Source organism: Orbicella faveolata, unplaced genomic scaffold (genome assembly GCF_042242905.1).
Source record: "Orbicella faveolata isolate gen_17 unplaced genomic scaffold, um_ofav_v1 contig_1, whole genome shotgun sequence".
Lineage (NCBI taxonomy): Eukaryota > Metazoa > Cnidaria > Anthozoa > Scleractinia > Merulinidae > Orbicella > Orbicella faveolata.
In genome coordinates, this window is record NW_028301536.1 from 8,632,501 (window position 1) to 8,649,177 (window position 16,677).

At 39.2% G+C, this 16,677-nt stretch overlaps 1 protein-coding gene across 1 annotated transcript; it reads right to left on the reverse strand.

Annotated features, from left to right (window-relative positions):
- Positions 1-3,356: 3,356 nt before the first annotated feature.
- Positions 3,357-3,857, reverse strand: LOC110064438 (uncharacterized). The gene has a single exon (XM_089282885.1). It carries the CDS (start codon positions 3,855-3,857, stop codon positions 3,357-3,359), a length of 501 nt encoding a protein of 166 aa, XP_089139011.1.
- Between the last annotated feature and the right edge of the window lie 12,820 nt (positions 3,858-16,677).

Here is a 16,677-nt window from a genome sequence, read left to right on the forward strand (position 1 = left end):
TACATTTTTATAATCAAAATGCACACCAAGGATTTTAATAGAAGTTTTAAATTCATGAGGCAAAGTCTCAAACTCTGAATTCCTTGTGCCTAAACTAAAAAATTCAGTCTTCTCCTCATTTATTTTGAGACCAGAACATTGCGAGAATTTACTAAGGCACTCTGGTAAACAATCATGTGAGGATCTGTTACGGCGAAATCAGGTCAAATCATCTGCAAAAAGTGTCACTTTAACCTCGGAATTGCCAATTTGAATACCCTGAATCCTGTTATTTTTTTGAATACTGCATGCCAGAATTTCTAATCCTAATATGAAGAGAAGAGGTGAGAGTGGGTCTCCTTGCCGCACACCTCGACCAACTGCAAAATAATCTGATGTAAAACCATTGTTGATAACACAACTTGATATATTTGAATACAAAGTACGGATCCATTGAATAAAAGATGACCCAAAGTTGAATGCATTGAGAACTTTTAAAAGATAAGTATGATCCAAAGAGTCAAACGCTTTTTCAAAGTCAATAACAACAAGAATGCCTGACATTTTCGTATGTTTGGCGCATTCCATAATATCGTCAATAGTTCCTACAGCGTCGAAAATTGACCTTCCTTTTACGTACGCATTTTGACTGCATTGAATTAACTCGGGTAAGATTGGTTCCAATTGTTTGGCTAAAGTTTTAGAAGTTATTTTGGCGTCCACATTGATTAGGGAAACTGGGCGCCAGTTTTTTATCAGCGTTTTGTCCTTTCCTTTCTTTTCCAAGAAAGTAATTAAGCTTGTTTTTGAGAATTGGAGAGCTCGCCATGATCATGTGCATAATTAAAGCAATCAATCAGATGCTTACCTACTATTCGCCAGAACACTAAATAAAATTCTACCGTGAGCCCGTCATTCCCTGGAGTTTTGGAATGTGTTTAAAGTGTTTAAAGTGTTAAAACATTCTCCTACCGTTAATTTTTCATCGCATCTTTTTCTTTGGTCCGAGGTCAATTTCGGAAGATGTAAATCCCTCATAAATAAATCTGTCAAAGTTTCACTATTCTCATTTATACTTTTTTTTAAAGGTCAGAATAGAAGGAACAAAGTTCCTTCATAATCACTTGAGGATTTGATGTTGAGGATTCATCTTCCTTAAATATCTTCCGAATTGAACTTTCCTTACCTCTGGAATTTTCTAAATTTAAAAAATATTTGTTGCTTTTTTCTCCTTGCTCGTACCAGGTGGCTCGGGTTCGTATTATTGCCCCTTGGGTGATGTAATCATTCTGGAGCTCAAACTCTGTCTTCAAAACCTCAAACATGTTCATATTTTCTGGCGAAGGATCTTGATCACACATTTTTTGACAGTCATTGAGCTTAGATTCTAATGCTGCCATTTTTGACCGTCGCTCTTTGGCTTTCAGTTTACTGTAAGAAATACTTTCTTGGCGAATTCTATACTGTTGCGAGCGTGGCCATGTTCTTCGGTGGAGTAAAACATCAGAGACAGCAACTGGAACTCAAGTTTTATTCGTAGAGGACGAAAACTTCTACATCACAACATGGACTCGTGTAACAACTCAATATGGTGCAATACATAGCCTCAACTTGGTGTTGAGCTTACAACTACTTCCGGTCTACATAAAACACTTCCGGTTTACATAAGTTGAGTTTGTATCGTAACATAGACTTCATCAGATCCCAGAAAAGCCTCGGATCTGTAACTTCTTTGAATTCATCGTTCGGCCATAATGGGTATTTCATATTAATCAAAGACACATATTCCTCATCATCTAACAAGCTTGAATTAAGCTTCCAAAACGATGGACCACGGGATCTATTCTCAATTCCATTTATAGATAACACAATTGCTGAATGATCAGATTTAACCGATGAAATGACATCAACATTATCAGTATCTTCCTGCATACCATTACTTACTAGCCAGAAATCGAGCCTCCTTTGGATCACGGGCGTCTTCTGACGCCATGTAAAACGTTTTATATTTGGGTTTCTAATCCTCCATATATCAATTAAATCATTAGCAAGGCAGATGTTCTCAATGCACTTAACCGATTCTTTTCGTCTTGGGTTTCCGCCATTTCCATCCAGATCAGGGTCGAAAATTACGTTAAAATCACCACCGATTACGATGTTACAATCTTCCGCTAGACAAAAGTTATCCAATTCTTCCTCAAAAATGTAGATTGCTCGTTTGTTTTGTTCGGGGCATACAAGTTAACAAAGAGAAAGGGATGATCCTGAACATTTGCTTCTAAGATGATGAAACGGCCGTTTTTATCCGCTTTTATAGTTTTAAGTCCGAACTCTAAAGAATTTTTAATCAGAAGGAGGACACCCCTACTATGTTCCGTACCATGGGACAAAAACATTTCCCCTTTCCATTGAGATTTCCAAATTTTCTCCACTTCAGGAGTACTATATGATTCTTGCAAAAAACAAATATCCGCTCTATCTTTCATTAACCACCCAAACAATGCCTTTTCGCTTCTCAAAAGATTGAATCGCTCGAGCATTTAGTGGCAATAATTTAAAATTAATATTGCTAGGAGTCATATTTGCATAATATTCCGTTTAAATTCCACCGATCAAAACAAATGTGGTTGCAAATGTGGCTCGTTGCTTGCAAAGCCAGCTTGAGAGAAATTGACCTTGAATTTGAATTTGATCCTATACTTAACAAACAGCAAAATTTTATGCAGTAAACTACATTATAAAAAATAAAAACATGCAACACGAGACACTGAAACCTTAACGACATATTTTATAGTAGCCGGAAAAAACTGCTTCACTACTGTGGATCGAATCGAAAAAACACCGAACGGGACACTGCAACTACAAAAGATGGTGAATGCCCAATTCGTGTTGGATGTCGACTCTCCAAAAAGAAAATCTACCACCTTACGGCCTTAAATGTAAGCTTAACGCGGAACGATAAACAATAACATCCCTGTAACCCTAAACATGAAATTCATGTAGTCAACGTAACGTACCCTAACCATCCTCAAATATACTGTTTGACATTGTTATTTTATGCTAACATACACTGTAAATTTAAGTGTCTATAGAGAAAGATCTTAATGACATGACAACGAAATTTTGCTAGCAAAACGCGAGTGTCAGTTTATAACGGTGCCAAAATTCTCTCAATATAAAGCTTGTTTGGGTCCGCACGACTGAAAAACTCAAGCTTACCGGATTTTCCTGCCTCAATCAACTTCTTAAACTGCTCCTTGCGCCTTTTAACAATCTCCTTCGGCAAGTCCGCTGAGATGCCAAACTGAGAATCTTTCAAAAGACTCGTTTTCGGGAAAAGATAAATTCTCGATCTTGATAACGTAGAAACCTCGCTATTATCGCTCTCGGGTTTCCGTCTTCGTTTGTTTTTCTCTGTGCACCCGTTGGAACTCAATTTTTTGAACTTCTTCTGGGTGAATCTCCAGCACTTGCACAAAGAATTCTTGAAGAACGGAGTTGGTATCTTCCTTAGCACCGGTCTTCTCTTCTATGCTATAAAAGCGAAGATTCTCGCGCCGTTGATAAACCTCCGCGTACAACAATTGATCTTGCAGATCCTTGTATTTGTCATTGCAGTAATTCTTAACTCTATCACCAGCGGTCTTACTTGTTTCAACAATGGTATTCAATGCTTGGAGGCCATCATGCATATCTCTAATGGCGTCCTTCAACTTCGCCTGATCTTGTTCGAGCATTTCGACTCTGGCCTGTACTTTGCTCAGTTTCTTTTCTAGGCTAACAACCACAGCGTTAATTGACTCAAGTTTTGAATTTACCGCTTCGAGACTAGAAAGAATAAGGTCAGCTTTTGCTCCAAGGTCCTGAGTCATTTCCATGTGCTGCGGAATTTTGTCCCCTCAAGACGACGCTAAGTCAACGTTCAAAGGCTTATCTCTGGCCCTTTTTGAGATATTTTTTTAAAAAAAAAATACCTCTTAGTCGGCGCGTCGGGTATGGTACGGGTCAATGGGTGAGTGAGTGAGAGATGTATGTATGTCACACCAATCAGATTGGATCTTCTATAAACAGCCAATCAAATTTCTTGTTGTGAAGGTAAATAGTATGTGAGGAGATTTGATTCCGATACAGTTCAGAACGGCCATATTTATTCTTCTATAAAAGAGGAGGAATTATTCATGTATTGGGCTTATTTCGACATCCTCTGAGGCGAGGATTTTGTGGGCGGGTTTGATAAACAGTTGCAATTGGATAATCAGTCAAAGAAACAGTGTGTTTGGCATATAACTACGAGCATGCAATGAAGGGTGAGCTTTTCCCATTAGACAAGTTTTCAATTAAATGAGTCTTAACCGCTCTGCTACTAGGTTTAAGATTTGAATGATAAGAACAATTGTATTTTAGGGGAGCGGAATGCACTACTGGGAATTTGATGAGGTTGCGACCAGGTTCAAATCGTTTGCGTGTTGTATTGAAACCTAAATATTGCTGCAGAGTTCGTAGTGAGTGTTCCGGACGTGTAGTCAATGTCAGCATCCATTGACAACTTTTACTGTGAAAAGCGAAGAGACTACAATTAATTTTGTCAACAGAACAAAAATATATTATTCTGTAACGATTTACAATTATAATGGTTCTTGTTTACCACTGGAATGAGAAGATGCGTTTGAGATGAAACTAAATCTTTTCTCTTCAATGTTGTCAGGGTTTTCGCTTTTTCACATTAATAGCCAGCACGAATTGCAGTAAGAGAAAAAGGAAATTGTTTTCGTTCATGATAACTTTCGTGAGGTATATGAAGTCTTGGACGTTTTATTGTATTAAACACAAGGACTTTGGTAATTGAAAAATAAAGACTGAGGTGTATGTTGCCGGTTTGTGATTTTTAGTCCGGTTTGGAGCGGATTGTGACAGTTAGATACATACATTGGGTTGTTTTAGAGTGCATGTTCAGTGTAATGGTAGCTAGTTATGAACGAGATGAGTCTTGAGTTTTGAAGCAGTTCATGAGTTAGTAGTAGGCAAATGGCACGAGATATTTTTATTATTAATTACAAAGGGTAACTTGATACTTTTGTTTTTCACAAGGAGTTAATTCAATTAGAGGTCACGAATCGTCGGTTCTAGTTTTTACGACATGTTTTAGAGGAGACGAGACTATTTAGATTTGATGCAGTTCTAACGTTTACAATAGTAAGTGCAGGTAACGATTGCTTTGTACTTATTGCATGCAAATATAACGAGATATTTTTAGTTTTTAGTCACAATGGGTAATTTGACACTCTTGCTTTTCACAAGGTAGTAAATTCAATTAGAGCTGACGAATCGTCACCACTTGTTCCCACGAGATGTTTGCTATTTTTAATTACAAATGGTAACTCGACACTTGTTTTTCATATGGGAGTAAATTCAATTAGAGCTTACAAGTTATCGGCTATTGTTCCCAGGATATTAAACAAAAAAGAAGCTTTCATTTCTAGAGTGTTTTTTCGTCTCTGCAGTAGCAGTTTAATAGTTTTATTTGATGACATTCATCTTAGTCCGATATTTTTAAAGGTAAAAAGTATGAAAACTGTTCAAATGTTCTTTAAAGACTGCGTGGCGTCAAGTTAAAGTGCATTTAATTAAATCAGACTTTCAACGTGTCAGAGAGGTTTTTTTCTTTCTGTCTATTTTTGAGTTATTTTTTGTAAAAAAAAAATACCTCTTGGTCGACGCGTTGGGTATGTTATGGACGGCTCAATGGATGAGTGAGTGAGTGAGTGAGTGAGTGAGTGAGTGAGTGAGTGAGTGAGTGAGTGACTGAGTGAGCGACTGAGTGAGTGAGTGAGTGACTGAGTGAGTGAGTGAGTGACTGAGTGAGTGAGTGAGTGACTGAGTGAGTGAGTGAGTGAGTGAGTGAGAGATGTATGTATGTCACACCAATCAGATTGGATCTACTATAAACAGCCATCAAATTTCTTGTTGTAAAGGTAAATGGTATGTGAGAAGATTTGATCCCGATAGAGTTCAGAACGGCCATATTTATTCTTCTATAAAAGAGGAGGAAGTATTCATATATTGGGTTTACTTCGACATTTTCTGTGGGTTAGGCTGAGGATTTTAGTTAAATGAACGAGATGAGCCTTGAGGTTTAAAACAGTTCGCGAGTTAGTAGTATGCAAATGAACGGGATATTTTCCTTTTTAGTTACAAAGGTAACTTGATACTTCTGCTTTTCACAAGGAGTAAATTCAATTAGAGGTCACGAATCGTCGCTTTTAGTTCTTAGGACATGTTTTAGAGGAGACGAGACTTCAGATTTGAAACAGTTCTAACGTTTACAATAGTAAGTGCGGGTAACGATTGTTTTGTTCTTGTTGCATGCAAATATAACGAGATATTTTTGTTTTTTAGTTACAAAGTGTAATTTGACACTCTTGTTTTTCACAAGGGAGTAAATTCAATTAGAGCGGACGAATCGTCACCACTCTTTCCCACAAGATGTTTGCTATCTTTGGTAACAAATGGTAACTTAACACTTTTGTTTTTTATATGGGAGTAAGTTCAATTAGAGCTGACAAGTTATCGGCTATTGTTCCCAGAGGTTGCCTATTTACCGAGTTAGGATTTCGAGTTGGATTTCGAGTTGGATTTCGAGTTAGATTTTCGAGTTGGATTTTCGAGTTGGATTTTCGAGTTGGGTTTTCGAGTAGAAGTTTCGAGCTGGATTTTCGAGTTGGATTTTCGAGTTAGATTTTTTGGCGGGATTTCAATAAATTTTCAGTGGTTTGATGATTTAAATGGTTGACAGGCCAAGCACGACTTCTATTGGTCAAGATAGAGCTAGCCAATGGCGTAATGTACTTTTCGATCCTTATTTGTTTGAAGCTCGACCTCGTTATTTTTTGTTTTGTTTTTTTTAACAGCATTTTTTCTAGATTTCTAGCACTAGATGGCTAATCAAGCCTACACGACTCCTACGGTTAGTGACATCTGTACATTTGCCGTTCTCTGTTCGGTCAATCGACCTTTTTGTTGCTTCACTCGTGTTTATGAAGGGCAATTCATGTTGTGTTACAAGGAGGAATTTTAAGTAGAGTTGAGCCGTAAGACCGTGCTATAGCAAAAGTTTTAGAGGTCATAGGTCTGCATGATTTCCGCTCTTATCTGCATGTCGCTTCGTCGCGTTTGACACCCCTGCCTTTTTTAGGCTCATTGGTATTGCAAGATATGTTTTAAGTCTCCATGTGTTTGCTTCCGAGGGACAAAATATGAATTTTGCTTACTTGCATTCTATATTGTGACGCCGGGCCGGCTGCGATTAAAACTGTTTGCAAGTATAGTGGATAGATTCTTATCACGGATATTATATCGTTTGTCCTTGTACGTTTTTCTTCTGAGACGCCGTAGCTTTACTTCGAGAAAGCTATACGTTTCTCCAGAAACATTCTTTTGTTCCTTGCAGCTATCTGATCGAGCTTATGTTTCTCGAGCTCGATGTATAGGTTTATTCCTCCTTTTGGTCGTTCTAGCACCACGTGATTTAAATGTAGCTGTTTACGCGCAATAAAAAGGCAAAACACTAACCCCACCCCTACAGGAATTCTTTTGTTGGCTGTATTGGACTGGAAATCTACGAGACGGTTTACGGACAAACTCGCCGATTCGTTGCAGCTGGATTACTAGTAAAAAAAACCGACTCTATATCCTTACTCGAAAATCCAACTCGAAATCCTAACTCGAAAATCCAACTCGAAATGCAACTCGAAATCCTAACTCGGAAGTTAGTTTGTCTCTTGTTCCCAGGATATTAAACAAAAAAAGCTTTCACTTCTGGACGGTTTTTACGTCTCTGCAGTAGCAGTTTGATAGTTTTATTTGATGACATTCATTTCAGTCCGATATTTTTAAAGGTAAAAAGTATGAAAACTGTTCAAATCTTCTTTGAAGACTGCGTGGCACCAAGTTAAAGTGCAATTTAATTAAATCAGACTTTCAACGTGTCAGAGGTTTTTTTCTCTTTCTTTCTATTTTCAGTGAAGTTGTGTTGTGTTGTGTTGTGTTGTGTAAAAAGGATAAACGTACGACTCGTATAAAATGCGAAAAAGTCTCTAAATTAACTTGAGTATTTTTGAGCAAAAATTCCTCTTGGGGGTTGGAAGGGTTATGTGATCGGTGAGTGAGGGAGTTATGCATGTGCGCGTGTCACACCGATCACAGTGCGGGTTGTATCAAAGAACGAATCAAATTGCCTGTTAGAAAATAAGATGGTATCTACATTAATCTGGAGACGTGTCAGACTACTTTAGTTTGTTCAGTCAAACATTTTATGGCTTACTATTTAGCTATCTTACCATGATCGATGTGACATCGCATGTACATCATAACAGTTTGTTTCTTGCTGTACATCAAAACCAAAAACACTTGTCAAATTAACCAAATCATTACTGTAAACAGCTCCATGAATGCTCCTATCTCCGACACCTCACCCAAAAAAATAACTCTTGCACGCCTTGCGTGCCTATGTTTTCTTCCGGAGACCTCAATTCGTTGTCGGAGGTACTTGAATTGCTTCCACGCTTTTTCCTTTTAAGATTTAAAGCTTGCTCGCTTGCTTGCTCGCTTGCTGCAGGGCGCTTATACGTACCGGCCTTTTTCTGCCCTGCTTGCTGGCTTTCTTGCTTGCTTGCTCGCCTGCTGGCTCGCTGGCTCGCTTGCTTGCTTGCTTTCTCGCCTGCTCGCTTGCTCGCTTGCTTGCCTGCTTGCTTGCGTTTTTGCTTTCTTGCTTGCTTGCTTACTTACTTAGTACATATTCAATCCTTTACAAGAAAAAAGATGGCTACTGGTACATTTTCTACCAATTCGTAGCGTATTAAGAGGTGCCCTCTGTAATTTTCAACTATGGCCATTTGGACCAGAAAAAATCAAATTCCTCAAACTTTCTCAGATGAATGGTCTAGATAAGTGATTCACAAAAATATAACTTTCAGTTCAATTCGACTCGTATTTTAGCGCTGGGGCCACCATCTTGGTTTTGCCCCTCTGAGAGGGCTTTTAGCGGCCATTTTAGGGCACATTTTTAACAACTTGCCATACAAAGAAAACGATCTAACTCCTGGTAAAAACCCTTTATTCGAGACAAGCAAATGTTTCTTGTTACATCGAGAGGCTGTTTTGGCAATTTGATCCTCACCTGATTTTTCTACAGAATTTTAAATTTCTTCCCTTTCGGACTACACATGAAGCGCCATAAAAAAGGCGAAGTTTAAAGGAAAATATCGCCAAAAGTACATCACTTGAGATCCCAAAACTACCCTCCACTTAAAGAGCAATGTCTCACCTGTAAAAACATGCAATAAAATTTTGGGGCAGTTAAAACTGTAAAATGTTAGAAGAAGAAGTTTAAGCTGTGTTTTTGTCAACAAAGACCGCCGCCCTAATTAGCATAATAACGTGAAAATAACGATGCACAGAGAAAATAATGATATATTCCACTTATCTCGCGACATGTCGACAACTGGATGTTCCACGATGCCTCATGTTATATTTCCAGTATGTTTCAGCCACATTTTCGGTGATTAGTGTAGGAAATAACTCTCAGACATCGCCACGGTTGAGCAGATTTCAGCTCTCCGAAGCCCGCTTCATACTACGATTATCAGTTGAGTAAGGCGGACGAAAGTTTGGTCACCAAGTTTTAACGTAAAAATCGTGTTGTTGTCACGAGCAACTGGCTCCGTATCCATTGGCAACTTGTCGGCCTTTGACGTCAATTGACAGCAAAGCGCGCGAAATTGTAGGCGACGCGACAGGCGACCAACGGCTGTTGATATTGTTACCAACGGAAACGAGGTAAGTTGCCCGTGACAACAACACGATTTTACGTTAAAACTTGGTGACCAAACTTTCGTCCCGCCTTACTCAATTGATAATCGTAGTAACATCTATCAATATTATTTGTCTTTCGCCCCATAAGCCGCCGTTTACAAGAAGTTTAACAATTTGCTGAGATCCTAACTGAACCAGGATTCTCATCAAGAACTCGTTTAAGCTCAGTTCAGTTTTGATCTGTTATGCACCCGCCATTATTCCACAGATTGCGTTACATTTGACAAATGCGCATTCCAACGGGTAGGGGTAGGATGGGTAGGAAGCGAAAATGTAACCGACATTAAAGCCATTTTACGCATTTCTGTGGCTAAAATAGTAACTGGCTTTCCCAGAATGATTTGAACATGAGCTTCTGCTTGCAGGTATTTTCTAGGTTACTTTTGCAGGGTAGGTGGGGCGGGGGGGGGGGGGTTGTGTATTAAAAAAAAAAAGAAAAGAAAAAAGAAAACGATAGAAAGTATCAGGTCAAAAGATTATGATCTGTGTATCTTGATCAGCTTTATCAGATCATCAGTGAGGCCCTATTAGGGGTTTTCGGGATACTGGATATTTGGGTAAAAAGTTAATAGAATGCAAGAAATTTAGGGGAAATATTAATGGGGTAGACGATGTTTAGATCAGATAAAACAGGACATTAATTGAGTAGGAAATCGTTGAGCTGGATTTAACAGGATACAAGATATTTAGGACAAAAATTAACAGGATAAGGGATACACCGACACCCCCCCCCCCCCCTCCCCCTCTCCCACTATGGGGCCTCAACAATGGTCAGCTATTTAGGATAAAATAAATGTATGTCAACTTCTATAAGCATTTATTCTGGACTCTTAGTACGTATATCACGGTGAAATATGAAAGTTTTGTATCAGATTTTAGGGGTTTTAAGGTTAGGTAACGCAGCTCCTCGTTAGTAATTTCGAAGCCCACACTTGTTACACTGAATAGATAGATAAAGACGGGGCTGGAGAAATAAACAGAGAATGAAATGTGTCCTGAATTCTGTACCGTTTAACACGAATTTCTTATATGGCAACCTGTCTGCAAAGAGATCGAGGCACAACATTTCACACTATATTTGTAAACAACTATCCTAATCTCATTGACAGCCATTAGTTTTTGACGAGAATTTTCATTTATTACAAATAGAATACGGATAGAACTCTAATAAAAAGCCTCTTCCTTGTGTTTTTTTTGTTCAGCATTATACTTGTGTCTTTCGCTGCCCGAAATGCCATCAAATGGTGAGAAAGGCAACAGACTGACAAGCAGTGCGCAAGAAAAGTTTTTCTCGGGTCAGGAAACGGCCATAAAAGTCGAAGCAATTACTGTAGCACAAAAGATGAGGCCAGAATTAGGCGGTTCACCTGTGATGAGTTCCTGACTCCTTGTCACGTTTAATCCTTCCTCTCGAGAATGGCTTCAAAGCTTAGAAACAGACAGGAGAAGGTCCTCCAAGAAGACCAACAACTGCTGAGAATCAAGCTGCAGATATTTTTGACAAGTGTCAGTTAACTCATCCAATTGCTTATGACTCATTCAACTTGTGTGCCTTAAACGCATCTATAATGTCTTTAAAAAGCTAAGCGTCAACATTAGTGCTTCGCTTGATAGATGCGGGTATTTTAAAGCGCCCTGCATAGGGTTGAAAACTAGTCTTGTGCAGACATGCAGCTGTGCTCCATCACAGAACTGAACGACATTAGCGGCCGTGGGGTGCCTCAGGCTCATAACGAATGGTGCCTACAAAATACAAACGTCCAGTTCCGCCAGATTAAGAAAACGTGAAAAAGTAGATCTTAGCCAGGGTTATTAGAATCCACAAAGAAACCTGGGGGTAGTCATTAATTTTTCCGAGATAATTAGCTACTGCTGACGGTAGCATTTTTCTGAAAAAAAGGGTAAAGATATTTCTTCACAGATTCTCCTAAGGTTCGCCTTTACATGCAGAAAACTAAACATATTAAAAAACATCTTTAAACTACGTGGTAAGTGGTAACATTAAACCACTTTTGATATGTATTTAATAACAGAATCGTCGCAACAGCACTCCTCTGGCTTAGCCAAAATACAGTCTACATAACTTTTCCTCACAGCCAAAACTAATGCATTGCCGAATAAGCTCGCCACTTCCAATTCATACCATAAAATGTAGCTGTAATCACCCCTTTGTTAAAAGTTAAATGAGTTGTTTCATCCTTTCGAAAACTTTGTCGGTGTCCGTTACTTTTTTTCCTGTTACTTTCCAAGTAAGTTAAACATTGACGTCTCTCGCAGTTGTTTTGCGCGCGCATTATGCCATCTACAGTTGAATTTCAGTATGATTTTTTCTACGGATACGATAAAAGGTAGTTTTTCAGCTGGAAGCCGCTCACAGTTAGTGCTTAGCGATATGCCGCTTTTCTGGTAATCCCGGTTTTAGTACATGCTCGTAATTTTAGTGCGAAATTTGTTTCGGCCACAATAGATTTTTTTTTAAGTCGCACGCTTGGTAGGGTAGTTAATTACGTCACTAGTTCCAACCCAAGCGCGCGCGTGGCGTTTAAACCATGCCTAAAAAAGAAGGTACCGTCCTTAACTGCCCTTCAGTAATTTTCTGAGCATTTTCTTTTCTGATGGAAAAGTGACACGGCTAAGAAAATGTAAGTAGTTTCAATAAAATGTCGCTTATCATTACTTCCTGCGCACTATTCGTCAGTCTGTTGTCTTTTGCAAAATTTGATGGCACTTCCGGCAGCGAAAGACACAACTGTCCCGCTTTATCTGATCTAAACATGCTCTACCGCATTAATTTTTCCCCTACATTTCTTGCATCCTGTTAATTTTTTACCCAAATATCCAGTATCCTGAAAACCCCTAATAGGGCCTCACTGATGATCTGATAAAGCTGATCAAGATACACAGATCATAATCTTTTGACTTGATACTGTCCATCGTTATCTTTTTTCTTTTCTTTTTTTTTTTTTTTAATGCACGACCCCCCCCCCCCCCACCTCCCCACCCTACCCTGCAAAAATAACCTAGAAAATACCTGCAAGCAGAAGCTCATGTTCAAATCATTCTGGGAAAGCCAGTAACTAGTTTAGCCACAGAAATGCGTAAAATGGCTTTAATGTCGGTTACATTTTCACTTCCTACCCATCCTACCCCTACCCGTTGGAATGCGCATTTGTCAAATGTAACGCAATCTGTGGAATAATGGCGGGTGCACAACAGATCAAAACTGAACTGAGCTTAAACGAGTTCTTGATGAGAATCCTTGATTAAAAGGAAAATTTTAAAGGCTGCTAACAGACTTCTGGGTCAGTTAGGATCTCAGCAAATTGTTAAACTTCTTGTAAACGGCGGCTTATGGGGCGAAAGACAAATAATATTGATAGATGTTATGAAGCGGGCTTCGGAGAGTTGAAATCTGCTTAACCGTGGCGATGTCTGAGAGTTATTTCCTACACTAATCACCGAAAATGTGGCTGAAACATACTGGAAATATAACATGAGGCATCGTGGAACATCCAGTTGTCGACATGTCGCGAGATAAGTGGAATATATCATTATTTTCTCTGTGCATCGTTATTTTCACGTTATTATGCTAATTAGGGCGGCGGTCTTTGTTGACAAAAACACAGCTTAAACTTCTTCTTCTAACATTTTACAGTTTTAACTGCCCCAAAATTTTATTGCATGTTTTTACAGGTGAGACATTGCTCTTTAAGTGGAGGGTAGTTTTGGGATCTCAAGTGATGTACTTTTGGCGATATTTTCCTTTAAACTTCGCCTTTTTTATGGCGCTTCATGTGTAGTCCGAAAGGGAAGAAATTTAAAATTCTGTAGAAAAATCAGGTGAGGATCAAATTGCCAAAACAACCTCTCGATGTAACAAGAAACATTTGCTTGTCTCGAATAAAGGGTTTTTACCCGGAGTTAGATCGTTTTCTTTGTATGGCAAATTATTAAAAATGTGCCCTAAAATGGCCGCTGAAAGCCCTCTCAGAGGGGCAAAACCAAGATGGTGGCCCCAGCGCTAAAATACGAATCGAATTGAACTAAAAGTAATATTTTTGTGAATCACTTATCTAGACCATTCATCTGAGAAAGTTTGAGGAATTTGATTTTTTCTGGTCCAAATGGCCATAGTTGAAAATTACAGAGGGCACCTCTTAAAACTTTAACAACTCTCATAAAACCTACATCCTCAAACCTAACGTACGCAATGTCGTTAGTACGGGGACAAATATTGCAAAAATTATGGCTTTCTTTTTACTTTATGGGCCGTGAAATGTTTGCATGGTATTGTGGTAAAATGTACAGTTAACATCTTCTTTCTCACGGGGGATTGAAATATCAAATAATCTTTAAGGGTGAAATATTATGGGGGCTTGAGTTTGAAAAACAAAGAAGAGTTTACAATTGTATGAATTTGCATGGACCAAACGTTGATGAAAGATTGAGATAAATGTGGCAATTTTGCCCAATTTGATAGAGTTTGCATGAAAGTACAAAAGACGACGAAAGAGAGTGGAGTTTGAATATATTAGAGAGACAGTCCATCATCTATTGGATCAGTGGCGGATCTAGGGGAGGGGCCCGGGGCCCCCTCCCCCTTATTTTGGGTAAAAAAGAAGAAATCACAGAAGGAAGAAAAGCCGGCAGGGCAAGCAAAACAAAGTTCTACTTTGTACATTACAAAGAAGCGCTCTGCTTTCACATACTGTCTCTCAGAACTTTTTTGGGGCTCAAAGGCTAACTTGAAATCCAGAATGAATATTATATTGAATTAATTTAGCTACAATGCTTGCTCTCTCTCTCTGTTAATTCTATAAAAAGGCCGCTACTCGTGGCTAAAGATTAGCCCGAAAGTACAAAAGAAAGGCTTTCTTGAACACCATGCAAGCATTCGTATCGATAAGTCTTCCGCTAGAAGCTGCTATATATGCCGTTTATTTCATATATATGCTAAGTGCGTTCCGATGTCAAAAGAATCAAATTTAGCTTCTGTGGAGAAGACGCTGGTCGAAGCCATGAAGTTACCTCCGGAATTTCTCGGTTCGCCCCAACAATGCGCCAGTAATGATTTATACACTTGAGTGGAGAGAGAAACAGGGAAACTGAGTAGGTTCTTGTTGCCTAGGAACGCAACATAACGACCTCGGTCGATACTTGATCTTGAACCGCTTGATCAAGGGAACAACTCAATAATCATTGCACCACCAAGCCGAAAAATCAATAGAAATTAGTATCATTTTCTCCATTTCGGTTTTCTTTCAACTTTTCGTAAATAGGATCAGATCACCACTGCCATATTCTTACCTCAGCAGCTGGATGATTCCCTTGATGAAACACGCCGTGAGGTACAAATCCACAACACAAAAATTGATCATCCAGCGGATGATCAGCACATCAAACGTGTCCTGCCAGCTCCAGTTTGTCAGCACGTATAGTAGGCTGTGATGCCAGTTCCCAGGGAAATGTTATCAGGATCCTTGAAACGCGTAACATCGCGTGGTTCTCCATGACGGTTGACATGTTACCGTAGGAACGGCCCCAATGATTTGTTTCCCACACCTTGTCCAACTCGTTGCCTATGTTCTGAGAGGAATCGACTTTGTAATAGTTTTTGTTCTCAGCAGGAGAGGGTGAAGTTTCATTTCCCAAGAAATCCAAAACCTATGTTTTCGTTCACCATACAGCTTGCATTCTCTGATTTCTGAAGCCACCAATATCCGTTATTGTTTACCGTGAAAGGATTCTCTTCAATCGTTTCCGCGGCAGTGGGTACATTGCTTCTTGTAACTGGGTTATCCCTGCTATCAATTGAAGTGGTATTTTTCTGATGATTGTCTCAATGCATTTTCTTCTCCTCGTTCTCTGAGGAAAAGTTCTCTGGAAGCCGATATTGTTCATAATCTTTCGGCATGTGCATCAAAAATAGAACATTGTACATTTCTTTGGACTGGTCTGTCTTTGCAGGAGAGGTGTCATCTGTAACAGCGGGTTTTGAGCCTGCAGTCAATCCAGGAACGGTGCTGCACTCGGTATCTCAGTGCCGAGATATTTTGCCGGATCCTCACACTGAAAATTGAAGGAAAGAAAGAAAAATTGTTCAATTTTCCGGCGACCTAATGTCATCAAACCTCATCATGCGTGTCCGCACATCCGGTCGCGCGCAGCTAACATAAGTAACTCAAAGTTCTTGTTTAAATTCCTGGACTGCACACGGTGCATCTCTAACAGACATATGTGAGGAGAACTCCTTGCTTGTCCATGGAGTGTTCATTTTCTAATTACAAAATGACGCCGTTCCTCTATCTGGAACAAGTGCAGTGTGCAAGACTACGCATGCTCCTGGGAAACTCCAAAACGTCGAAAACGTCCAGTTAATTTTGACCTGTGCCTTTCCAGAGTTGGTTTTCCTGTGCCCGATTATAGACCGAAAACACCACTTCTACCAGGTCATCGCCATTCTCGTCCCCAGTGCTACTCGTCTTAAAATGTTGTTGACGAGTAGCTCTGGACGCACCAAAAAATTCGAATTTTTTTATTGGCTGACAAAAAATGAATGCGCAGCAGAAATGAAAATTACAAAGCTCCACGCATTCCATTTTACTTCTGGTCCAGATGGCGGCTCCTTCGCTCAGTTGACACAGGCGCGCTTTACGAAAAAAAAAAAAGCGCAAAACAAATGGTGACCTGGAACAATTCGAAATTATGACAGGAAACAAAGAAACAATAATAAACATGAAAATTTAAAATTTTATTTTCGCCAGCCTCAAGCTTCCTGAAGTACAGTATTATTAAAATTGGATATTTTATAATAAAACATACCTCGGT

Bases quoted from the DNA above. Each gene is read 5' to 3' on its own strand.
- LOC110064438 (XM_089282885.1), bottom strand. From the start codon at position 3,857: ATGGAAATGACTCAGGACCTTGGAGCAAAAGCTGACCTTATTCTTTCT.